The sequence below is a fragment of the Corvus hawaiiensis genome, chromosome 3 (assembly GCF_020740725.1).
Source record: "Corvus hawaiiensis isolate bCorHaw1 chromosome 3, bCorHaw1.pri.cur, whole genome shotgun sequence".
NCBI classification, from domain to species: Eukaryota; Metazoa; Chordata; class Aves; order Passeriformes; family Corvidae; genus Corvus; species Corvus hawaiiensis.
In genome coordinates, this window is record NC_063215.1 from 59,855,144 (window position 1) to 59,882,178 (window position 27,035).

Consider the following 27,035-nt stretch of genomic DNA (forward strand, 5'->3'; position numbering starts at 1 on the left):
TGTAAAGTGGGTTTTGCTGCTTCTTGCCAATATAGATCAGAGGGTCTTGTTTGGATCATCTCATCTCTTGCTGCATTTATCTTAAGTGCCACTGTTACTGCCTTTCTGTGGAAAAGAAAGTGAAAGGGTGACCTGGTTTGGGAAAATCAGCAAAATGTGTAGTGTCTTACCAAAAAAACCCACAAAAACCAAACCCCAAACTCCAACAAAACCCCCAAAGCTGGAACATTTTGGTATGTGTTGATGTGCAGGGGGAAAAAGACTGGAAGATTCTTGTAGGACTTTGAAGGAGAGGGTTTTTGCAGAAGGGAAGCTGTAATTCATACCCACATCCAGAGTGCTGCTGGCAGGGCATGAAAGGAGCCATTAGAATTCTGTGCAATTTTGAAGGAATAACTGTTAACTTGAAATAACTCTTGAATCTTAAACAGGTACTGCCATATTACTTAGGAAGGCTGAGGGGTGGTGGTGAATAGGAGCAGAAATGAGGCTTGGTTTATGTCCTCGTAACTGCTATCCTTTAGGTCAGTGTTATTTAGGGTTTCTTTCAGTGTCACTTCTTGGTTCATGTGAAAGAACTGTGTTAGTGTTAGCATATAAACTTGCTTTTAAGGTTTATGTGATCTGGGATCAAAGCTATTCTCATGGGGTTCAGACAGCAATGCATCTGCTCCAGAAGGGATTTTGTAGGCAAACAAATGGCAAAAACTATATCAGGGACAGGCGTCCTTATTCTCTAGCAAAGATAATAAGCAATGTTTAACAGCCAAATGTCGAAGTCTGAGTATGTTGATGTATGAATTTTACCATAGCCTTCCTTGGAGTGTGGAGTTCATCTTGAAACCTGAGAATGTGAATGCTGGTTTTGGGGTTCTGTGAGTTGTTCTGCATTCAGAAATGCAGCATCCAATACCATTTATCCAAGAAGGGTGGCCATCTGTGCTGGCTGTTTCTGGGCATCCAGTTGTCCTTATTTATTTACAAAATATTTAATGTCAAAAAACCTACTAATATCTCTTATCTTTCTACCTCTTGCCCTTTTTTTTTTTTTGATTGCAGCAGGAAGACCTCATCCAAATACTCTTTAAAAATAAACCAGCAGATAGACTTTCTGTTAACAGCACAGATGTAATGTAGAATTTCAGGACTTCAGTTGTTTTACATGTACTGATCTGTGTGTGTAAAGCGCCGACTGTCTAATCTGTAAAAGGCTGCATTTAAAACTGTAATATAGTATTGTAAGGGAACATGTATTTTCATTGTGAATAAAGCGGCCACAGCAGAATCTTAATATTAATGCTGATTGTGCCTGTAAAAGATGGTGGAGAAATGCAGTGTCTGTCATTGACAAGTGACTGTGTTTGACAACGTTTTGAAGAAATCCAAGCAACTTTCTTAAATGTGATCACTTCCAGCTATTTGGAACAGATGTAGACTAGGGGCCAGGGGTTTGACACAAAGGAGGAGGTTCAGGTTAGATTTTGATTAGTGATGATCATTGTTCAACATAAATACATAGTTGGACTCCATAGTTACAACTGCAAACAGTCCTATGACAAACAATAGTCTCTTTCAAGCTGCTTGATGCTTTTTTGAGAATGCAGCAATAAATTGCTGAAAGAACAAAACTGGAACAGAAGTCTTCTCTCCAATGAAAATTTGTCCATGAAACTTTAAAAGTGAAAATCGTGATACTTTGATTAACAATGATTTCGAATAATTGGAAACCCTTACTGATGGTTTTGTTTTATTTGGTTGTTTTTTTTTTTTTTTTTTGCAAAGTACAGCTAATTAAAGAGACAAGGAAAATATTTGTCTATGAAACACAAGTAATCCATATTTTTGTGAGCATGCTTTTTAAAAGGTATTTTTTAGCCACCCATGTGCTGTAAATTTGAATATTTTACTAATTCGCCTATGATACACTATTGGTTTAGATGCTGTGTTTAAAGGATCTTATGTTTTTCATAATGTTAAAGCTGATTTGCAGTTTTTAGCAGCTCAGGATTTTAAAGGTAAATCAATCTACTGGAAGGAACAACAAATTTCTTGAACTAGGACCTCCCAGTATGCCTGTTTGGGTGGCCCTAGCTGATTATGGCCCATGAAAATGCGTGGCCATACATCTGACTGTTTTTAGTTGCTGTTAAAGAGTTTTGCTTAATGGAGAAATGTAAACAGTATAGCTGTGTTTATTCATAAATTATCAATGCATATGTATTTCAAGTTCTCTTACTGGGATGTTCTGTGAAAAAGTGCTCTGACTAAGCAATAGGTAGCAGTTTTGACTGATGATTTGAAAAATACAATGTAGCCCATGGACTACTAGAATAGCTGAGCCTGAGATTCAGAGACAGTTAAAACTATTTCAATAATTATATTGCAAGAGTATTTGGAAGGGTCTAACAGGAATGTTTTTATAAGTACTTAATTGGATTCATCTTGAAATTATGCAAAATTTTTGGGATACTATTACTAATAAGATTATCTGGATAAGTGGAAATTATCTGTATTGAAAGTGAGCAAGCATTACTTCATTTTACATTTACTAGCAAGCTTGTACCCCAAATGCTGTTTTTCTGCTGGATTTCACATGAGATCAGCTTGGCCTTACTGCAGAGAGGGAGATTTAGTGTCCTAGTCTATGAATAGTATTTGTCAGAGATTTCCTTCCTAGATTAAAAAAGGAGGAACTTTATTTATAAATAAAGGAATGCTCAACATTGACTTCTGTTTTTTGAATAATTCAAAATTTGGTGTGTTACAGAAAACAACAGCAGAGTTTGGCATTTCTTTTTTTTTAAGTTTTTTAGTATATCCTGCAATTTCTAGCATTAGCATGGAACTAGTTTGCAATAATGAGACAGAAAGGGGGAAAGCATACTTTTTAGATTTTAAAATATATGTATTTGTGTACTTCTAAAAGAAGTCATAAAATACTGTTCTGCACCACGTTACTGGACCTCAGTTTTTAGATGTAATGTTTTTAATTGACAGTCAATTGCAAAAATGTTGAAGACTCTGTCATGTTTGCACCTGGTTGTACTATTCTGGTACAACTAATCTCCTGTAAGATTTAGAAAAAGCAGCAACAAATTTCAGACTGTTTCATTACCAAAAACCATTACAGATAGTGACAAGAATATCTGGGAAAAATTTCTTCATGGAAAGGGTTTTTCAAGCATTGAAACAGGCTGCCCAGAGAAGAAGTGGAATCGCCATCCTTGGAGATATTTAAGAGGGATGTAGACGTGGCACTTAGGGACATGGTTTAGGAGTGGACTTGTCAGTGTCAGTTTAACAGCTGGACTCAGGGATCTTGGAGGTCTGAGAGCTTCAAACACTGTTCTGAAGATGCACTTTTCTAGGCACAGAGGCTGACTTTTTTCAGCCTGTTGTAACTACATTAAGCTGCCCTTGCTGTCACTTTTTGTAATGCAGAGCTGCTGAACTGGTAAGTCTGTAGAAAACCATTAGTGGGACTTTAGTTTTTAAAATTGCTGTGAATTATCCAAATGAGCTCTTGAAACAGAGTTGTTGTAGCTGTAGCAGGTCTGAACCTGTTCAATAAATACCTTGGTTTGTGAGCAGTAATTGAATGATTGAGCTTTCAAGTTACTGTTCCATTATTAAAAATGACAAGGTCATTCAACGCCCATTTGAATCCTACTTGCTTTTGTGCTGGGAATGATAGGTCATGCTCCATAGCGAGGGATAAGCACAGGAACTCTATTAAATTTGGAGAAATAGCTGTTGGGTGGGGCGTGTCTTACTTGCAGTAAAATTGCTTTCTGGTATTGAGTTTTAATAACAGAAAAGCAAGGCTATCACTTCCTCAGAAGGACAAGTAGAAAAGGCTGGCCTACTTTAGACAAGAAAAAATTGGAGTTATGTAAATAAAGATCAGGGCAGAAGAGGCAAGAAGTCTTTTTCTTGCTTGTATTTAGCACCTCTACAAAAGTCAGTAGAAAAAAGCCCAAAATTATTTCTGAGACTACTGATTTTTTTTTTTTTTTGTCATTAACATGTCAGTGAGTGACTCTGTGAGCATTTTCATGATGAAGTTTACTTATATATTTATTTCAAGTCTATGCAACTCCAACCAACCAAAACCAGAAAACAGATATGCATATATCCATGTTTTTCCATTTTAAACATATTGTTTTCTGAATAAATGATATGAAATGATTTATTTAAAATGTAAAGTTTACAGGAAACATTTATTGTATGTTAAAATTAATGACAAAAAGTAAATATAGTACTTATTAATGAAATTTCTTGTTTCAAATACACTCTGTGATTAACTGGTTCCTATCAACTTTACTAGTAAATCACTGGATAACTGGAATTTGATTTATAAACTGGTGCAATGTTGAGAGAATATGTAGTACATCATTGAATGCAGAGGGTTAGACATGAGCTTGCCAAGTTTTAGAATTAGTTGGTGTATTTATTCTAGCCAACTGTTTAGTGATGATAAGCATAGATAATTAAATTTGAGTAATCTGTTTGAAGAACAAATTAATTTTTTAAATTGTCTTCTGGAGAGTGGGTTCTGTTTCACAGTAGATTTATAAAGGCATTTGGAGACCCCTAGGTGTTTATAGTTGTTTAAATCTCTGTTGTGGGCACATTTGTTTGTTCAGTGTGTGGCACTGTCCAGCTGTGGTTTATGAACTCATAAACCCAGACCTTCAGGTGGGTGAGTGTTGTAGCTACTAATTTGGGGGAGTTAGAGAAGATGTTTAGCTAGCTCACAGTCTTCAGTATATATACTGTTGTGTGGATAAAACATCTATGTTAAGGACAAAGTAATTCCTGAGTAAGATGTGGTGGATTTTACCTTGAGAAGAGATGAATTGGCTGATCCAGGAAATCATAGGTAGTAGAATTTCCATCAGCTAAATAGAAATTAATTTCCACCCTAAGGTATGCTCATATGTGTCTAATATTTCTAAGTATTTTACATATTTGTGAATTAAATATGACAGATATACTTGCCCTGGAAAACAAACATGAAATACTATTTTGTGACTTAAACGGCTTAAGAAATCCTACAAATTTTGTATAGTTTGGTTGTAATGTAAACCTAAGCTTTTTATTGGACACCAGGGCAGAAATGTTTTCATTTTATGTCTGAGGATAGGATTCAAAACAAGCTATATGAATTTGAAAGGAAAATAATTTAAGAAGGGAGGGAAAAAGGGCCATTTATTGGAGTTCAGTCTCAGTTCTGCTGCAGGGTTATCTGGGGAGGTCTCCCATAACTCTGGGTCTGATGGCTGTCTTGAAATCTGCATCCCAAATCCGCTCTTTGCCTCAGTGTTGATAGAAACTAGATGATTCCTTTGTTTGGAATTAAGGCTGTACTGTGAATACTTCCAATGCTGTGCACTCTGTACAGTGCTATACACAGCACTGAGCTGGGTGAATTGTCAGCTGAGGTGAAGTCCCTGTCCCACTTGGCACACAAACTCCTTCAGGCAGAGGATCTTCTTTGTTCTGATTTGTCTTTTCTTGGTGCATCCTGTCTGGTCTTGAGGCTTTCATTATGTAAAATGGAGCGTCAGCATTGCTGGTGATGGGAAAATATTCAAAGGTGCTAAAAAGGAGGATACAAAATCCCAGTCGGTATGTGGTGGCCACATGTTGACCATCAGCCAGTACCACAGAGGGTACGTAAGGTTGCTGTAAGAGGAGACGTGTTCAGTGCCTTCCTGAGAAGCCTTTTTTTCTCTGCCCACTGCTGTGCTGGAAAAAATACTGGTGCTCGACTGTGTAGTAAAGCTTTTAGTTAGTGGGATTTTCTGTTTGGTGCAGGCTGATGTGACCCTCTGGATGGTCACTCCATGGTTAACTTCAGCAGTACTTGAGTGTAAGCAGCTCTTCCATCCCAGTTCATAGACCTCTCACTAGAAATTAACTGAGGGAGAAAAATGTATGAAATCAAAGGCAGAAGTTCCCCAGATGTAATTAGCACTTTCAGGTATGAGAGGGTCCTTTTGTGCCTGCCTACCTGGTAGTACATCCAATTGAGAGTCTACCGAATGGTATTGCAGTTAATCCCAAGGGAGTTTTGCCTGTTTACACTCCTTACACACAAACACAGAAACTATGAAAGCTGAAAACCCATTCTTCACAGGGGCCATGGAGCAGGGGAGTGCCTTAACTGAAACGTGTTGGTTTTGATGGAGAACTTTGTTTGCTTTGTGTCCATTAGGTTTTACTAAGCCTGTGTCTGCAGAGATGCCAGATAAAACACCGGGTGCTACAGAGCCTGTGCCCAGAAGTGAAGGTTAGTAGTTTTCTTCCATTTTTTTGACTGTTTAAAAAAAAAAAAGAAGCATTGGGATTCTGTGAAAAATTTTTTGAACTTAAAAACTGAGTTTCTCTTACTGGCCTTAAATTTAAGGGGAGAGCTGAATTAGTATCATATGTGCATATTTATCTAGATAGCAGGAAATTTTCACTTATTTTTGTGTAAGCTCTCCATCCCTCTCTAACCCATCATCCATGATAGTACTAAAATATATAATAGAGGGGAGGACCAGTGCACTGCTAGGATTTCAGTGTTAGAGAAGATGTTTTGTCCCATTTGCTGAAGAGATCTTGTTAACTGAAGCCAGGTTTTCATTTGGGATACTTGAGTCTCACAAAACCAAAGCTGACATTTAAGATGTGGGATGATTGATAGAAGGAGGAATTGTCTGTGTGATTTTCACTAAATCAGTGGAATCTTGAAGTGCTCAGTCAGACCATTTTGTTTCTTTTCAAGGTCTATTAATTTTAAATTCCCACATCTGAAGATCTGGTACTTGGTTTCAGGGAAAATCCAATCTTTGAAAAAATTGTAATCCTGCTAATTTGATTCCTTCCTCAGAATCACTGATGGATGTGTCATTACAATATTTTATAAGAATTTGCTATTTCATGTGAAGATTGTGAGGTGTTTCTGACAATATTGTGTAAAAACTGTAGTAGCTCTTGTATATCCTTGCTTTCTAGATCCTCACACAAGGGCTATATTAATTAAAATGTGTGTTTTAGTTTGATTAGAGCTTACAGCTCAGGCTGGTTTATTCTATGCCTCAAGACAGACATCTCAAAATTTAGTTTTAAATATTTTCTTGGATTTTGAATCTCAGTTTTGGCATTTGAAAGGCATGGAGAAACATGCTGCAATAATAATTTCAAGAAGTGCATCAATAGCAGTAGAAAAAGGCATTTCTCTTCATTTAAAGGGTATTAAAATTTTACGCTTGACTGCAGAAGGCCTTTCTAAAACTTACTGTAAAGCTTAACACGTGTTACTGGGAGAACTCTCAACACAAGAGGAGAAGCAATTACAGCTAGTCTTTAAGACTGAGCTCTCTCTGATTCACATGTTGTGTGTCACCCTTATAAATAAATACTTATGCTAAAAGCATTGGAGTGAGTCCACTTGAAGCGAAAGCCTACGACAAAACATAGCTAACTAAAATGATGAGATTATTCTGAATCTTCATTTTCAAATTGCAGTTATCGTATTTTGTTGTGATAAGAGCTCATGAAGTTATTCCAGAGTCTGTATAAAATATCCTTCCTCAGCTGGTTAGAGCAGGATGCTGATAATGCCAAGGTCACAGCTTTGACCCCTGTATGGGCCATTCACATAAAAGTTGGACTTGGTGATCCTTATGGGCCCCTTCCAACTCAGAATATTCTGAGTGATTCTGTGTGTGCACTTTAACAAATGCAATGTTTACTTAAACAAAACTTGGTTTAATCTGGATGCTTTGTTTTTAACTGCTGTTTCAAAATTAATTTTTAGATGTTAAAAAAAAGGGTGAACTAATGAATAACAATGAATCTACACTTAAGAGGCCTGTTTTTATGTCGTGATGAAAATACTCTACTATGCATAAAACATTCTAATGATATGAAGTCATTAGTGCTGGCAGTTAACGAGAGTTTTTGTTGGTTTATTGTCATAAATACATTCAAAGATGTTACGATAATGTTTACTGGAAAAAATTGTCAGACATATATGCTGCAGCATGGATTTACAGGATAAACTTCCACAGTCAGTCTTTGATCATATGCATCTCTATTTAGTTAGCATTTATACAACTAACTGGTATGTAGAAAAGTTTCACTGGTATGACTGAGTCAGAATTGAGAAGTGGGTGTTTCATTTCTCATGATTAAAATACCAATGCTCTTTATGTGCATAAACATTTATGTGAACTTTTGTAATTATTTCCAGAAATCTTATCATCTTATTACTATTTGATTTTTTTCCCAAAGAAATATTCTTGCAGCCATTGGTTAAAAGAAAAGAAAAAGCTGTATTTGTTGTTACAAATTTCTACCAATTAACCTCTTTCGTTTATCAGGGTCAAGTTGGGTTAAGCAAAGTGTTGGCAAGTAACTGATTATCTGGAAACTTTGAAAAGGCCAATGTTGCTTTAACCTAGCAGTGCCCCTCCCTGCCCCTGACCCACTGCTCCATATACTCCAGTTAAGCCACGGAGCACACAGGAGCAGACAATTGAGAAAGGAGTTTCCTGTAATTAAGTTACTGTAACGTAGTCCTTGACTCGAGGGTCCCCAGTGGGTGGGCAGACTATTTGCTTTTCTGCCACCTCTTCTGTCAAACCTTTTAGAGTCAACAGTTACATTTATAAATGTCAATGCTTGCTTTGTGCTTTCGGGAGAAAAAAGCCCAGGACCTGGAGATGTGGTTGTTGCAAAGATGGAAGTGTGTGCATATCACACCGGGAAAAATATTTTTCAAGAAGCTTGTGTAGCTATCAAGGAGTGGTAGACAAACAAATTAAAACAAAAAACTCCTACCATGACCAACGTATAACTATTTCTTAACTGTTTACCTTCAGCAAAGCTATTATATTCTATTTACAATGGATGCATTTAGAACAATGTACTATGTCAATACCAGGAAGTGGATTGAGTGTATTTCTGTTTTAGCTTGCAAAGGAATTAGCATTTGTTCTGCTTGTGTTTGCTGAAAAGTCGCTCTTAAACTTGTAGTATGGTTAACCACTGGAAATAAGGCTGTGACAGGAGTACCCCACCCCCTGCACAAATTCCTCCTCTCACCTTTAGAGAGGCCGCTGTGATTCACAGTGGCTGCTCATGATGGTATCTGGAGCTGAGCAGTTACTTATTTGCAAAAATTTAGGGGAATGATTGTTGACTTTTTTCATTACAAATTATCTGTCTTACAGGATTCAAACTTTTTATAGCTTAAGAAAATTTTGATGATAGTGAATACTTTTCATGAAACACAAGTGTTTTATCCTGTGGATAGTGGATTAATTTTTTGTCATGATACCCATGAACAGCTGTTCTTAAGATAGCTAGGCTTGCGTCAAAGAAACCAGATGAGGTCTGCCTTAGTATCTATTTGGAAGACTCCCAGACTCAAAGTTCTTGGGGTATCAAAGTGCTACCTTAGCAGTAGCTTTATGCAAAATACTTAGAAAATGTATATGGATGTGGGAACCTTTATTCAGTTTCTCCAGTCAGCTTGACTGGTTGTTTTTCTGTGCCTTAAAAGTAGACATATTTGAAGAAGATATGAGGAAGTTAAACTCCCACAAAGTCTTCTTCCTTTCCCTCTTCCCACACCAACTTTTTCATGAAGTAAGAGGCATGACTTCCCACAGCTGGATCCTCTCTTACTGACTTCATGGTCCACACTTGCATCCTGAAGGAAACGAGTGTTACACCTGGACTTTATAAACAGCTACTGACAAATCCCTGTGGACAGCAAGTTTATGTCATTGTAAAATATCCTACAGCAACAAGCAGTGGTTTTCCTTGCATTGTGTACCTGATGGCACTAGTGGGAGCCTACCAGCTGTTTCTGTTGCTGCTTGTGATAAGACTCATTCCGTTTTGTAACTCCTCTGACTTACATTTGCGTGCTATTTCTGCTGTAATACACAACACTGCACAGGAAAAACGTGCAAGCACAGCCCAATGGATCATACCCTTCAAATGCAGTGAAGAAAATAGCATCAGTATTTCTACCTCCAAATTTTGCTAAGGCTGATTCTTTCATGGCAGGAATGCCAGGGTGTGGTCATACAGGTTACTAAGTGCTGCATGCTGCCTTTAGTCCCAATGCTGTGTGGGCTTTCAGTGTGTCATGTTCATGGAAAAAGTTGTTATGCTTTATTATTACTACATCCCTTTTAAAGAAACACTGAAGTAGATGGGAAAATGAAGCATCTTTCTAAAGCTTTTTCAGATCTTATGTGCATATGAAGTTTTAGGCAACTGTGGTAATAGTGCACTTTTAGGCTTAATGGTACATCACTAGGCTGAGATGGGCACCAAAAAAATCTGTGTGCTGACACTGGGTGGGTAAGATGGAACATAAAAGGCCTTGGCTATTTATACAGAAGGTGGTGGGTGTTGTGGACTTCCCTGCAAAGGGATATTGTGAATTTTAAAAAACCACATGAGTTGAAGGGGAGACCAGAGAAGACAGCTCCAAATAAATAAGCCACTGTGAACCAAGGAAAGGCCTTTAGCTGAAAATGGTTGGAAGCTAGAAAAATGGTGGGGAAAACATACTACATGCTTCTTATATTCTCACTGTCCCCAGTAATTTAATCTTCCTTTGCCAGGTTATTATTCCTTAGTTACTGTTCGTAGCCTCATTTTGCAGCAGCTTTTAATGCCCCCAAAATCATATCTTGATGGAGGAGGAAGCCTCTGTATAAAGACAGTATCTGAAATTCTTAACCCTAGTGTTTATAAAAGGAGGTGATGAAGCCTAAGTAGATTTGAAATCTGATTGGAAATGGGAGAAATAAGAACTGGAAGGGTGATAAAATTGGATATTCTGTTTCTGACTCCTCACTAAATTGTTGGCCTCCCTATGCATACTGCAAGAGGGTGGCACATCTTGCTTTGAAAAAGGGGATGTAGGCTCTTGTCATAATGCATAATGACTCTTGTCATAACTCCTGACATCTGGGTGAGCCTCTGCTCCGCAGAAGTTGAGCACTAGCAACAGCCGAAGCAGGCTGCTTTGCTACAGCCAGTCTGTGTGCAGCCCCTGTGGTGTGCAGCACAGCTCGTGTTCTCTGGTAGTGCATGAGGCATGAAACCACAACCTTGAATCGACTGGCTGTTTTCGTGAAAGCACTGTGATGAACTGCCTTAGTCACTGAGCCATGCTGGCTGGGTCCCACTTTCTTTCTCAGTCGCCAACAAGCTGAAACTGGACGGTCTTCCAAACTTCCTCAGCTCAGTGAAGAGGAGGAGGAGGTGGTGGCTGTCTTGATCTAGGGCAGTGAAGGGCAGCGAGAGGTAGATTGTTCTGGACGTTGTGAAATGTTTGAGTATAGTAAAGACTGCTCCTCATCAGAAGTGAAGATGCAGTTGCTGTAATGTAATGGTGATTAAGTCGCTGATTACAAAGGTTGGGCTATTAACAAGTAGAATAACTTGTTCTTCAAATGCCAGGCACTTTCCCTGGTGTCCTGACTGGCTGGTATCCTGCCAAAGATCAGTATTGCAGTCATCCACAAATTATAAAAAGTTTATGTGGCCTGAACAGCTTAAACTTGAGGTTTGGAAAACTATGGAGGGCTTTTTTATATCAATGATCCCATTTTTAAACAATTACTTTTGTTTTTCTGTTTCAGTGGTAACTAATTCTTAGTTCTCAAGTAATTAAGAAGTGTAGCACTTGAGTTTGATGCATTTTTTTGCTTTTGTATCAATGAATTGCACATGATATAAAATTATGTGTATCATGTTTTAGACATAATGTGCACATACTAAATAACCAGTTTGGGGTAGTTCAAAATAAGGGAGGCTAAATGTTGCTTGCATGAAGCAGTCAAATGTAATGCATCTTGATGAAAAACAGACAGTTTCTTTAAAGCCCTTCTGAATCCTAATGGTACTAATTTATTTCTAAATAAACTGTTTATTTCTTCCAAACTGTTCTAAAACGATTCAAACACTCCTGGAGGAGCCAAGGTTCCTTGCTAAAGAAAAGAAAGAAGTGGCATACTAGTTTTCTGTGTATTGAAGTGTAAAAATTCCTTTTCCTATAAGGAATGATAAACAGTGTCTAATTATTGAACGTATTAATTATTTTGAGCTTAGCTCTGTATATAAAATGCTTGAAAAAATGATTGAACATTCCTTCATAAATAGCATTTTAAAATTTTTGTGTTATGTTTAGCATCTGTCTTGCTTAGCACCTCAGAAATGTGCTGCTGATCCTAAAAAAGCTATTGCAGGTTTATATTATCTTTTTCTGTTTAAAAATAATTTGAGTATCATAATAGTTTTTTGGAGAAGGCCCCAGCCAGAAGTTACACTCTGTAATACTGCAGTCTTAGCTGTGTGTGACCTGGAGTAAAAATATAAAAGTACTATTCTGTGATTACAGATGTTAGCAGTATGCTTTGCATCTGCTCTTTCTAGATTGGGAATGATACCATTGCCTCTCTTGAGATTTTTTTATGGGAAGACTTTGTCACCAAACAGAACAGTTATTGGTGTTAAAACAACTACTATGTGTTAAATTGCTGTTCTGCAATAACTGGAACAGCCTAAAAAGGCACAGTTATAATGGCAATTGTCCTGTTGGAAATGCCGATTTAAAGTAGTTTCCTTTGCCACTTTCATCATGGCTTGTTTTGGTTTCTTTTTAGTGGTGGTGGTTTGAGGTGTTTTTCTTTACTATCATATATTCCATGTTATTGTGTGGAAACACAAACCAGATTGCTGGCAACTGCACAGGGTTAATATACAGAAACTAAGTAATAATAACAGTTAATTTTTCAACAGTTTCTTAAAGGTAAATCAGCTTTCATCCCGACAACTGTGCTTTTCCCCCCCTTTTGGAATTTCTGCCATATTTTGTCTTGCTGCTTTATTCAAGTGACAAGCCAGAAATCTGTTTTCAGATTCATTGATTTCACCACCTCCCCAGCCATATTTCTTCCGAAGCAACTTAAAGGACATGGAAGGATAAGAGACAAAAATGGATTACTTGCTACCAGTTAAAGTGAGCTGCAACTCTTAAGATAAATGAGAATGTCAAGGTTACATTCTTTCATCTTGTGCTGATCACATCCTTAAAACCAAAAGATCCAAAGTAGTAAAAATAAAGATACAAAGATATTTTGCTGTTTGAGTTGCAGCAGCACAGGTACCTCCCTGTTATTGACCATTTAGTTCTGAAGTATTTTGACAGGTGCTATATAGTTAGCAAATGTAAGCATGCTAGTAGTAAGTATCACTATTTTTTTGTTGTTTAATTACCCAGTTATATGTCTAGCAGTAGTTTCAAACTATGCCACTGACATCAGAAGTGGGCTGAGAGGCCTCGATATCCTAAATTTAAACTTCAGAGATTAATATATACAGAGGAAAACTTAGTTGTTATGTTTTGATTTTTTAATTGGCTCCCTGTAGTTTTATTTAGCCTAAAAAAGGGGGGAAATGCTACTTGCTGATAAAGCAGAAGGGGAGGTAGCTTTGATGTTTTATGAGCAATAAAAGGTTTTGAAGCGATATATCAAACTCCTGAAGTCAACTTCTTGAAGAGTCAGCAAGCTGAGGAGAGCAGGGAAGGGAAGGTGGGAGGCTACCTCTGTACTGTGTCCAGATCCATTAGCTGTGCAGGCAAAAGAGCACATAGGATACTTTAATTCTTTAAATTATATCCACATTAGTTTCTGGTTGTCTCTTTGGTCAGAATATGCTGCAAAACCAATTGTGCAGTTCAAGACACAAAAAGTTACCAAATTCTTTTTAAAAAAATATCTGTTCTTAGCTGTGGATTTTGCGGAGTGGGTCTTAAAATAAATTCCATTACATCTTGGCAGTGGTTCCTGCAACATATATATTGTAGATTAATTTAAAATGGACACAGCTTCCAGGTGCAGTAAACACTAGTTTCCCCTTACGCACACAATGTAGCCTGTGCTTCAATGGTGGAATTACCAAAAAAATGATTAAGGTGGTAAGAATTTGAGCTTAACCTCTGTCCTAGAAAATCTGGACTCTCGTGGCTCAGGAAAGCCAGGCAATCCAAATTATTTGGGTTCTGTTATGTCTACTTTCTGTTGAGATAGTTATAAACCACATGCTTCCTCTCAATGTCTGTTTGTTAAGAAGGGTGGTTATCAGTTTATGTATTTGTACTTTTCACTGCATAAAAATTTCATGTTCATGGTTAAATCTTATCTCATGAGAGGGTATGTGTTTTACCATGGAAAGCAATACTGGAAGAAACAAGTTATGTATGAGGCTAATTGTTAGGGAATTTTGCCTGATATCTGGCCAGGAGATGGTTCTGTGTGCTCATATCCAAAGAAAGCCAGTGTTTCTAAAGATGGGATGTCCTGCCTTGAATGTTTTGTAGTTTTTCCATATGAATACAATTTGTAGGCAACAGGAAATCCTTTAGGAAGATAAGACTCTGCTACAATTCTTCCAAAAAGCAAACGGCTGCATTTAAGGTTTGTCCTCAGTTAGGATCCCTACCCTATGGAGAGTCTTGGTATTAGATCCCAGCCCGAGGAGCTCTGTAGTCACTCAAAATGAGACACAGAGAGCCTTCTTCACACTCTGAGTATGATATGTATAAATGGAGTTTTTCTCATGTCTTTAGTGTTTTGGTTTTTTTTCACAACTGAGTAGTAATAAAATACATTCTTTTTGTTTAAAGACTGTCTAAAATTTTTGAGGATCATAGGCTTTCCACCTTCAGAGAAGTGACAGTATTAACTGGAGGCACTGGTCTAATCTTACAGCATTTGGCAAATTTCAAATAGGAAATTGAAGGAGCCCCAAAGCTGCCCACTACACAGATATTTTGTGACCTGCTGAAACAGGCAAAGTATGTAAAGATCCTTTCCACTGACAGTTGCTAGCTAGGAAATCCTTGTGACAGAAAGGAGACATGTGACAGAAAGGAGACGTGACAGAAAGATGACTTTCTTGAGTGTGAAGTCTATCATGAACTAGTTGCTCATTTATCTCCTCAGAAATATTAATGAAGAATGTCCTAATTGTATATTCGTTTTTAAAGGTTTTTTGTTCGTTCTGCTGCTTGCCACGCCCTCTCATTTCAACCTCTTGAAGGAAAAAACTCACACCTGCATCTTCTTAAATACCTGGACCCACTTCTTGAGACTTTGGTCTTAAAAGAGCACCTCCTGGAAGGAGATGGGTTCTTGTAATTATGGAGTAATCGGTGGTTGCAAGGAGCTATATGGGTGAACTGTGCTGCAGCACTGAGGTTTCAGGTTACATCTTGAAATGGTAATTTTAGGATCTACAAATAAAAATATTTGGCTTGTTCCATATTTCCTGTCAATGTTGTGCATTTAATGAAGTGATCAGAAATATTTTAAGTGTTTCGTAAGAGGAGTGCTGAAGAAAAATAATGCCTGCATTTCACATGGTGAAGAAGTCTAATGCTGTTGAGAATCTGAGTTCCTATGTTTGTCACAGTTCTTCAGCTCTTACTGCAAGATATGGCTACAGCCATGGTAACAGGGACTGATGGCTTTTAAACAGGTCTTATGTTTATGCCTAAGGTTTTCTAACAATAGAGTTTATCTGCTCTACAAGGCTTCAGGTGTACTGAGAGTACTGGTTTTTTGGCCAGCTCCCAAAGCTAAAGGGCTCATGATGACATGAAAAGCTTCATTTAATTTGGAGAAGCAGCAATGGGAACTCGCAGTGCTTTATGCTTCTGGGGAAGTTTCTCTGTACACTGCTTCCAGAAACTTGTGTGTCAAGTCAGAAAGCTAGACTTTCTGCTTTAGAATCAGAACAACTGATTCTAAATTGTTCTGATTTAGAATCAGAACAACTGATTCTATGTACAGCTGGGCCTCTGCAATCTTTTGTTGTGACTTAAACGTCTGTAACATATATGGATGCTGTGCATTCATCACAGACCACAACTTGCTCATCACTTTAGGCCTGACTGGAATCCACATAATTAATAGAGCAGCTCCAGGCCATTTTGCCGCACATATTTCAGACAGATGGATACATGATTCAGATCATGCCTTTGGAGTAGTTTTGTGTCTAAATCCAACTGTCCCAGTGTGTTCCTGTGCCCTGTGCTACACTGAGCTCTCCTGGCCACCGGAGAGGAATGGTACAACCCTATCAGAGCTAGCATTGGCCCCAGCTGGGGCTGTGTTTGTGTAATCAGGGTGCAGGAGAGTGAGCCAAAACCACCAGAATTGCAACACATTTTTAAGTACTGAGCCCTCCTTTTTGTGAACAGCCTGAAGATAGTGGTTTAGACTTTGTTTGGATAGAGGTAAATTTTTTTATGAGCCCTGATGGGCAGGATTTGACTCAGCTTCATACATTTCCTTGGTGTTTTAAGAATGTGTTGTTTTTAAATGAAGATTTTTTGAGGTTGTTTTGGGGGTTTTTGTTTTATATTTTTCACTTCTTTGTGGGTGCTGAGCCTGTGTTTAGATTTTCACATTTTAGGAAGATAGGTGGGCTATCTGGATAGTTGGCTTCTGTGGAGCCTTTTCTTGAGATGTGGGGAAATCAAAGTCTTGTTAAGACTAAAAATTATTGCACAAGCTTTTTAAGTTCACAAATTTCAGTAATGGAATTACTGCTGTGACTGAAGTGTACAATACCCAAAACCAGGTTTGCACTTACCTATTGTGGGAAAATGTCACTGCATTGTTGTCACTTCTGAATTCAGACAAATAACTGCCTTTTATAAAATTGTCAGAGTTTATAGGCATATTTACTTTACAGCTACTTTTATAAGTTACCCACACCCTTCTCTGCATGTGAATAAAAGAGCTGGAAAGGCCACACTGATAATGTCATACCAGGAAATCTTTAATGTGAAATACAGAGAACATGGGGAGGAGGGAAGCTTGCGGGGCAGGAAAAATCACATTGAAGATAATGTATGGGGGGAAAAAAATATTAGTTTTATGTCTACTCCTTTTTTTAATTTTTAAATTTAAAGAAAAGAAATATAGGTTGCTTTTGACATAAGCCAACAAATGTGTTTGTAAGCACTGATATACAGGGAGGCTTCTTGGTTCCATATTTAAGCCTTTAAAATTGCTCTAAAATTGAATTCGTATTAGAAAGGGGAAAAAAGAACCAGAAAACTAAGAAAACAACCAACCAACCAAAAAAACCCCAGAGTCTCGTAGAGCTGAAAATACTGCCTGTTGACCAGACTTGATCCTGCTTAATCTTTTTCTGCCAAGTTAGACATTCTGGCAAGCTTCCTCAAGTCTGGATGTATTCAAGTACTGTATTTGGCTGACTTAGTTTGTTACTTTGTAAAGATATATGAAAATCCCAGTTCAAACATTTCACCCTATAGTTGTTTTTACAATCTGTCAAGAAGCACAACTAATTGATATTTCATTTTATACATCAGATATAATTTTTCTACCAGTACGTTATGTATTTGGAAGTACATTTTCCACTTAAGCAAGTTCAGCTACTGTGTATTTTATCTGACACACTTCATAGTTCTACAGAATATTTGGTCTTTCTACTGAACAAGGTATAGTAACACTTGGCAAGTCACTAACTTTTTTCCACCTTTTTTCAAATTAGCAGTGTCTTCCAGGTCTCAGCTTCAAATTTCATCTGGCTTTACTGCACAGTCTGTCCCTGCAGAGATGACATCTTAGTTGTCTTAACTTTGAGTTTATGAAGAACTGCAAAACCATTACATTTGAGACCTTCTGTATTTGAATGCCTTTGATAGTTCCATCCCTTGTATAAAGCTGAAATTTAAAATGATAGAAGTAAAACTAATCAAAACTGTATGGTTTGATTGTATATGTTAATCATCTTTTTTTGAAGTCCAGTGCTGAGTCCAGCAGTAATTCTGCTTGTCAGTACACGTATTACCTATTGGATTTGGTGTATGAAGGAAAGTGGGAATTTTTGTCTTCAAATAAGTTTTGGTATAGCTGAGGAAAATATGTGGACTTCCTGATGAAAAGAATAAACACTAAATCTGCACTTGTTGGAGAGGTGTTTAGAAGTTTTTAAAGTCTGGAAGTACTGCAGGAGGTGTGTGAGCCCATCCCCTGCAAAATGTGGTCTTTGGAAGCTGAACACCTGAATTGCAAAGGTTTTATTTCTGGGATCTCATACTGTTTAGAAAGAGGTTTAGACTTTTAAGCAAAAACTTCTATTGTAGAATTAACCATGGCAAAAAGATTTTTATCCCTAATTATTCCATCAGTTCAACCTGTTTCTAGACCAAACATGTCTGTGTGTTTAACTTACACCATTAAACTTCTGTTTGAAGAAATGGTTGTGACCCTCAGACAGGCACCTCTTGACTGTGTAAATTGAACAGATTGAGCTTCTTTTGCCTGTTGTTATAACGTAGGATTTCTGACAGTGTATGTTTCTCATGACTTATTTTGCAGTCTTTACAATGCTTGGATGTTCTTTTTGAAATGTAAGAGCTAGAGCTTGACTGCATTGAAATCCTGCACATCATTTTATTTGTCTGGAAGAAGGCATTTTTTCCCTATTCCCATTTGATTAAGATGCTTAGGATTATTTATAAATAGGGGAAAACTGGTCTCCCAGCCATTTGGAATTAGTGTACAGGCAGAAACTTGACGAGATGGAATATTGCTGTGTTCCTAAAATAACTTGAAAGACTTTATAAGAAAGGTACTGTCTCATTAGTAGACTACGCAGGGTTAAACTTAGGCACAGAAACAAGCCAAAAGTTGATTTTCTTCATTTATTTCTCACAAGAAATCCACTTGGAACAGCAGTCCTTGTAATTGATGCAGATGTCAGGAATTCTTTTCTGCTGACATGGAATAAAGGCTAATCCAGGTCAGTCAGTACCTTGTAATTAATGCACATTCTTTTTCATTTTTTTTTTTTTAAATCTCTCTTTTAATTTATTTCCTTTTTTTTTCCTTCCTTTTTTATTCTTTTTTTTTTTTTTTTTTTTTTTTTTTAGTAGGGAAAAGGGAGCAATCCCTGGTGTAAATCTCTGAGCTAGTCCAAAATGATTATGAAAGTTTTGAATGGAATTGCAGGTTACAGATTAAAACTGTGCTAAACTACTAAATAAAAGAGCTTTTTTTACAAGTAATTTTTAAACGCAGAGGGGGGTTTTTGTCATGTTCTTCCCTGCCCACCCTGGTCTTGTCAGTTTGCAGAGAAGCAGTAACTTCCATTACCATGTAATAGCACAGGGCGTTGGAAGGGTTAAGCGGAAAGGAAGATAAAAGCTACTTTGAGTTCATTTTGTTGCCTTGAACTTTGGATGCTGTTGAATATAGCAGTCATCTGTGATCACAGGTATCTTAGCAGCTGTATAATCAAAAACCGTAAATGTCCAGCTAGGAAATGATCCAGTAATTAGAGGAAACAGTACTGAACTGATGACTTAAAGTCACTTTCATTCTTAAATCACACAGTTGTGGCTGTTAGACTTTATCCTGTGATCTTTTCTCAGTACCTTGGCAGAGTACTTGAAAACCCTGATAATCAGATTGGCTGAGAGTTAGAAAGGAGAGAAGGATTTGAATTGTTTTCTGCAGCTCCTTGCCAAAGAAGCACCTCCTGATTGAGAGGTGTCGTTGCTTAAGTAGACTGGAAGGAAGCTAGGGGCTGGTCCCTCTCTTACCGAGACACCTACCTTTCTTTCTTTGTGTGTGTTGTGTTGCAAGTATTAATACAATGCAAGGGAGGGCTCTAGGGTGGTTTTGTATATGTGCCACTGAAATCTAAACAATAATCAAAGCTTGAAAAAGAGCTCAGGTTTTTAACTTGGATGGGTTTCAGAATTAAAAAAAAGAAATCTGTGGCCTACTTACCGAACAAATGGGAAATACATGTTTAGCTCCTGTGTGTAATAAAACCCTGAATGTTGGGGGTTTGTGGGTTTTTTCTTTCCTTTTTTTTTTCCTACTAGAAGAACATTATGAAACATTCAAAAGTGAAATGGATTTGTTTAAAACTGTCTCAGTTTAGAGACAAATTTAGGAGAAAACCCTAGTAGGATTTTGAAATTTAGGCTCAGAAGTCTTTAGTGAAGTATTTCCTAAAAGTCGTGTAAGAGAACTCTGTTTTCAGAAACACAAAAGAACCTCTTCTGTGATGTTGAATAGTTGCTTAGTTATCTACATATGTGCACACAAAATTATCTGCTTCTGCAAAGTACTCGAATGTGTTTTTGCATATTATGTCTACTAACCTTGTGCATGTGACTTGAAGATCAAAATAATGACTCACAAATTTGCTTCTTGGCTTGGTCCTAATTATGACTTATATTACTGAAAAATCCCTTGTCACCTCTTCAGATTCTCCCAAGAGTTACTCTTGCTAAAATGCCGAGGGTCCTCTTTTTCAGTATTGGATACTGAAAACAGTATAGTTTCAAACAGCCTGATGCAATAGAAATTGAAATATGCAGTGATTCACTGGCTTTACTTACCACTGTGGTAAATAAACTGATGCACAGGTTATGGTTAAAAGTTCTAAGGATGCTGCATTTAATTTTCTGATTAAAATATGTCCCTTTTGAAACACTAGTATGTTCTGGGGAGGTGACTAATTTAGGCTGATTTGTGGACTGCCAACTTTGAGAACAACAAAAAACATTCCTGAAGAAACTGTGTCCTGAAGCAAATACACAGACACAGACAAAATCTATTTGTTTTCTATTTTGGGTCACACGTGGTTGGCTCACAGTCCAAGTTACTGTTCTGTGTCCTTGTAACTACAGAATAATTGTGATTAGTATCACAGAATAGTCTTCTGAAGTTTATACAGTGTGTTTAAGATACTCTAAGATCTTCACATCAAGATGTTATAGCAATATTTTGTGTTTAAATCAGGAATGGGAATGGAATGGTCAGAAAGCTTACATGTACTTTGAATGCCATTCCTCTGCTTAAAAACCAAAATAAGTTAGTTTTGAAACACCTCCTGTAAACTGCCAATAGCATAAATTTTAATATTAGCATGGAAAAAACCCATAATTTTAAAGTGCTTATTGATCAGAAATCAGCATATTTGGAGTCAGTACTACAAAGTTCTCAGAACAAGACATTTAAGCAAATGAGTAACTTTAAATTAATGAACGATTCATAGATATAGAGAGGTTGGCATGCTCATTGCTAAGTACTCACATTAAAGTTTCCAGCTTGCAGGAAAAGAGCTATGATTTCATGATAAAGCTAAGCACATTTATCAGTAGTACCATAAGAAGGAACAGTCCCATCCTATGCCTGGTTACATATTCACTTACCTCTGCTTACTCTCACCCAGCATGCAAACCATAACATTTCAGGAGCAAGACCAGCAGGAATGTAATTTTTTTTCCATTTGAGGGTTTTTTTGCACGTGAGCTGATTAGCATCCTTGAGCCCACTTACCACTGGGCTTTGCTGTTAGTTTTAAATACTTTGCAGGGCAAATCATACTTTGTATGGTGGATTTGCCCAATTTTATTAAATGTGAAGGCTTAATTCAAGATTTTTCAGGCCTTAGTAAGATGTTCTGCTTCATGCATGCTGAAAAAGTGACTGTAACTCATTTTCCCTTCTCTCTGGTGTTAACTCTATGCTAATGAAATAATGGAACTTCTGGACTCAAGCAATAAAAACATACTTTGTCTCTGAAGCAGATGAGGGGCTGTTTCTCATCCAGCCAGGGCAATTTGATACTTTTAATGCCAAGCTGGAAAGGATGTAATTGATAGCTTTCCACAGAGCAACAGGCACAGCTTGCAGAGGGAAAGCAGCGTTTTTGTTGGCTCTGAGACGAGACTTTGAAATCTGGGTCTGTTTATTTCCTTGCCTGTAATACTTAAACAAGTCCCTGACTTGCCTAAGGACCTTGATAGGAACTTGACAGTGTTCTAAGCAACCCGAAGGGAAGAATTTAACCTGTCATCTCAGGGGAATTTTCTCTTTTCTTTTTCTCCTCCATGGTTAGTACTTAATAATGTTTCACTCTGCCTACCACCCTTCTTTGTTCCTATAGTCCCAGATCTTAACCTAAGGCAAAAAAGATGATGCTGACAATCATATCTTTATAAAGCAGTAACTATCCACTGCTGTAAGGCTCTTTAATGCCTACTGCTTGTTTTGTTACTGAAGATAGTTGCTTGCAACTGGGAGGAGTTAAGTTCTGACTAGGACAGAAAACTGAGGAATAGTGGCTGGCTCTTTTTCAGATGAAGCTTCACCCATATTGTAACACAATGAGCTTGTCAAAATGTTGGCAAATTTGGTTGAGAGATTAAATGACAATGATCATTGCTCTTTGGTTATGGATTTACTGAAGATGGTCATCGTATACAAATATAATCTTAAAAATATTTTTACTGTGATAGTTGGATACTACAGCTCTCAAGATCCCACAGGTCTCTTCCACTTGAATTAAAGGGAAGAAGCATCATGGTTCTAGAATCCAGGAGGATCTCTGCTGAACTGCAGATTACAATCCAAAACAAAAAGCATGAAATATACTCTTAAAAAAAAAAAAAATTCAAAATCTCAATGTCATGAGCAGGAGAAATGCAAGTGTAATTTTACTGACAGATTAAACTGTCACAGTTAGGAGGGGTCAGTGTGCTCATAAACACCAAGAAGAATAAAAAAGTTCTTAGGGATTTCCTCTGAAACTGCATTCCTTAAGACTGGATGAAAGGAGACCTTATCCTTACTTGAAGGATTGGAAAATGATGTAGAAAAACGAATTTGCCTGTAAAATACACCACAAATGTGTGGGCTTTCCAAGAGTAAGTGCTAATTTTCAAAGTCCTGGGATTGTATTTACCAATGATTTGGTATAATTACTTGGTTGTATTTAGAATGCAGTACCCAGACTAGCTTATTTTTTGTACAATGATATCTAAATATAGCCTGTGATTATGAGCTGTGCTCTCCAAATCTCTAATCTGTCTGAAGGAGAGCAAACAGGAGCTGTGATTTTAAGGTGTGTTTTTGGTGGGTTTTAATTTTTTTTACAATACTTGCTCAGTGGTTGGTATAATCCTGTTTAAAAGGGTTTTTTTGCTTATTGGGCATGTTCTGTCTGGCTACCATTGTTTCATCCCTCATTCATAACTGAGTAACTTAATACTGAAATCAAACAAGTTGGAGTTTCAAACCCAGACAAGGTTTTTTTGTCATCCCATTTTCATTTTGTTTTGTGCAAACAGGTAGTACTTTTGTTGGCTGTTCTGCAGCTAGTGTCACATTGAAAACATCTGAAGCCAATTTTTGTACAGAGTAAACATTCTGTGGTTAGAAGGGCTTAATTAGTTCAGGTGCCTTTACTGCTGGGATATACCTCCTTATCTTGAAAGTAGTGTCCACCAACTAATCCTTTATTTATGTTGAGCTTTGGAATTTCCCTTGAAATGCCTTTTCATAACCTCTCCCAGTATACATGGGAAATGAACAGGTTGTCAGGTAAATAGTGAGGTTGCTGGTAAGAAAATTAATAATACACATGAATGTAAGTTTCTTCTGGTGGCAGATTGGACGGCTGTGATTTAACCTCGGAAAGAGTGCCAGTGATGTGCTTACGCCTGTGATATGGTTTGTTACCTTTTGTTGTACCATTTTACAAAGGAATCTTTTTCTTGTGTTTATGCATGGGAGGACAGAATTTGTTAATCAAATGTCCAAGGCTATGTTTTCAGTGCTCAAAAGGAGGGAATTGTTCAATGACAATGGCTAATTTGTGATAGTGATCGCAATGTGAAATCCTAGTGGGCAGTTGGATCTCTTCGTCTAAAGCAAGCTGATATAACAGCATATTCTACAATTCAGCATGAACAAAATGGGAGCCTATTTCCATTTTACCATGATGGAACTAAATCAACTTTACTCCCTTAGCAAAAAAAGGTATCATTTTAGTTTGGTTTTGGTAAATTCTTAGCCCCATTGTGAAATGGTCTTTCTGATTACAGGATTAAAGGTAATCCTAGAGAATCCTGATAGTGGTGGCTAGAAAAGAAAATCTGTAAAACCATTGTATTCCATTTCTCAGGTTTCTGGTTTTATAATAGTGTATGATTGCACTGACAACTGGTTAATTGAGAGTATCCCATGATAGGAGGAGAACAAGGAGTATGGCAGAAGTTAATGCTTTCTCCTATTCCATATTGAGAGAAAGGTAGTCGTGTAGAGAAGTTGAATCAGATAGAAGTAAAGAAATCATAATTCTGTCTTAGCTGTAGTCTGCATGGTAAAAGAAACTTGTAGACATCATACCTGAAAGAGCTGTCTTCATATTCTTTTTTTTAACCCAAGAGCCAGGTAGTTTGCCATTTCAGATTATATTTCAGGTGTAGGCCTTCCCTACAAGAAGAAAATAAATTCTGATCTGTTTTGAGTTTGTTTTGTTACTCTTATTCAAGGTACTGCAGCAATAGCAATATTGCTATTAGTCTATAATGGAGTAAACTGGGCTAGACTAAGATGGTGTATCTCCCTGGTGCAATGGAGGGTGTTTGCCTCTTTTTTCTCTAATACTCCCTGCATTTAGGCTCTGAAGGAAGGATTATGTTTGCCCATAGTTGAAGACTTCTTTGAGCTTTAGGGGGATTTAGTGGGAATGGACTCTCAAGGAGGTGTCATGGCCGTGGGCACAGGTGTTTGAACTGAAAATGATCACCCAGGCTCCAGCTGGCAGAAGAGTGCAAGAAACATGCTGCTTGAGACCCAATAAAAGCAAGTGCTCATGATTGTTGTTTCTGCTGCAAGTTTAACGTGTAACAATAGTACAGAATATGCCTGCTCAAAGGCATTTAACTCAGAATTCAGGGTTGACTTGTTCAGATCAAAGGGGGAACTCAACCAAAAGATTCATTCAGACTTTGAGAGATGAACTTCTAAAATTTTTTTTATTGTTATTATTATTTTTACTTTTTTTAAGAATGTAAAAATCTGCACATCTGAATGTAATGCTGATCCTGCTGGTAAGATTTAAGAGTGAACCAATGCCAGGGGAAAATCGAAAGCAAAATAGCTTTTGATATCCAGTCTCTTGTGGAATCGAGTCGGATCTTTGTTTTTTATCAGAGAAAGGGATATAACCTCATCAAGCATTCCCTCCCTTCCTCATGACTCCCCAAAGGTGCAGTACTCTTAATTGCTTTTGGCAGATAAAAGCTATGAGGAAGTCGGGGAATATGTTGTATTTTATGTTACTGTCATTAGTCTGAACTAGTTCTTAATCTAAAATTACAAAGACATTGTTTATAAGGATATATCTACTGCAGTTTCTGTTTGTTTCTACTCCTCTGGGTTATGTAAGGCAAACAGTAATAGATCCTTAACTTACTGAAAATTGAAAATGTTGTAAATGCTTAAAATCCAACACTTGCCTCTTTCTTCACAAAATCATTGAGCTTCTCTGCACATTACCCTGATATAATGACAGTATCTATAGTTCTTATACAACACTGACTCTTTTTCATATATTTATACTGGCTAGGTCTATGTAGGAATAAATCGTGAGGTGACATGAGGTGCTTCTAATCAATATAGCTAGTGAACTAAAATGCAAAGCCTTGCTTAGCATTTGATCCTATTGTTGTGAAAAGACTTCTAAATCATACTATCAAGGCAGCAAATAATCTGTATTGTATGCTTATATCCTATATCTAGACTATATTCAAAGTATATGTTTTCTTCAGCATTAAATAGAATCCAGCAATGATGGTGGGGACTTGGTGGTCCTGTGGCTGTTCCTGCATTTAGCTGAGTAATGTTAAGGGTTAAGGGAGCTGGTAGCCCTTCTGCTGCTACATTTGCACCAGGATGTTGTCAGTGCCTGCTCAGAAATCTATAGCTAAGATGGTCATATGACTGTATCTGTCCTTTCCTTGGTATGTCTGTAAGTGCTGCCTTTAATGTATTGGTCTCTGGCCTTTCTGTTTGTTTTAGGGAATGCCTTTTGTATTTTTACTCTAACATTACTCTGTAAAAATGCATATTTACAAAAAGAACTAAAATTTCTCTTTAGGATAATACACTCCACAACAGATCTGTGATATTGTCACACTCTAGGCAGGTTGCGTAATTGTGATGAAAAAGAGTAGAAATGCTTTGCGTGAACTCATGGACATATAACTTGTGAGATATGTTTAATATTTAAGTGAACAACTCTGCTTAAGAAGAAAAGTGAGATTGCTCTGACCTTCATTCTTTGCTCAGAAGAATAAAGTTAAGCATATGTGATAAAGATAAAAGTGCACGTTGCTGTTTGGTGAATTGGGTCCACTATTAATATTTGAATGTGGTGGCCAAAGCCAAGCATGTAAAAATGGGAAACTTGGAATTGGATGAGGTATTACCTGATTATTATTATTATCAGAGGTGGCTTCCTTTTTGATAGATATAGCTGAAAATCAAACTCTACTTTCTCCAAATTCTTCATGTATATTACAAAGGTGCATGAAGTATGTCAAATAACTTCATTTTTGAACAAATCTCCAAATCCTTGAATGCTGATTACAGTAATGAAAGGAACAAATCTGTTCCTGGTCATACAGAAAAGACCTGAAAAGACAAACACTGTATTTACTTGTGAATTTTTGTTCAGGAAGATGTAGCTCATTTGCTTAGTGCTGCCTGAGGGAGGAAGGTGGAAGATGATTAAATTAGTTTTCTGTTTGTTTGTTCAGTGTTCAAGTGTTATCATTGGGTTGAGTTTTTCTTTTTTGATCAAAGTTAGGTGCAGAACTGCAAAGTTAAAAATTGCTATGCTGGTGGTGAGAAACAAGCTGCTTCCTTTGCTCCTTCCTCTTTGCTATCCCATCTTCTTTCTCCCCCATCCAGCCCTAAAACCTTCAGTAATTACTTTGATGATTGAAATTATGGAAATGTTCCCAGCGGTCCAGACCTGTCAGTATTAATTAAATCTCAGGATTTGTCAGTCTTTTCAATTTAAAATTGAGCTTTGTAAAGCCTATCTAAAGACATTATTTTCTTATCTCTAGGGGCCCTGACTCACTTCATACTTTAATA

General features: G+C 37.3%; 1 protein-coding gene across 6 annotated transcripts in view; it reads left to right on the forward strand.

Annotated features, from left to right (window-relative positions):
- PLEKHG1 (pleckstrin homology and RhoGEF domain containing G1) overlaps positions 1-27,035 on the forward strand; it is a 127,823-nt gene that overhangs the window by 31,434 nt on the left and 69,354 nt on the right. For 5 of the 6 annotated variants that reach the window (XM_048297729.1, XM_048297730.1, XM_048297728.1 and 2 more), the window contains exon 3: positions 6,221-6,295. In XM_048297729.1, coding sequence (XP_048153686.1) covers positions 6,247-6,295 — 49 coding nt within the window. In that variant the 5' untranslated portion in view covers positions 6,221-6,246. Of the gene's footprint in view, positions 1-6,215; positions 6,296-14,710; positions 14,882-27,035 lie in introns of those variants that run through there. The other variant, XM_048297732.1, reaches the window with a different exon arrangement.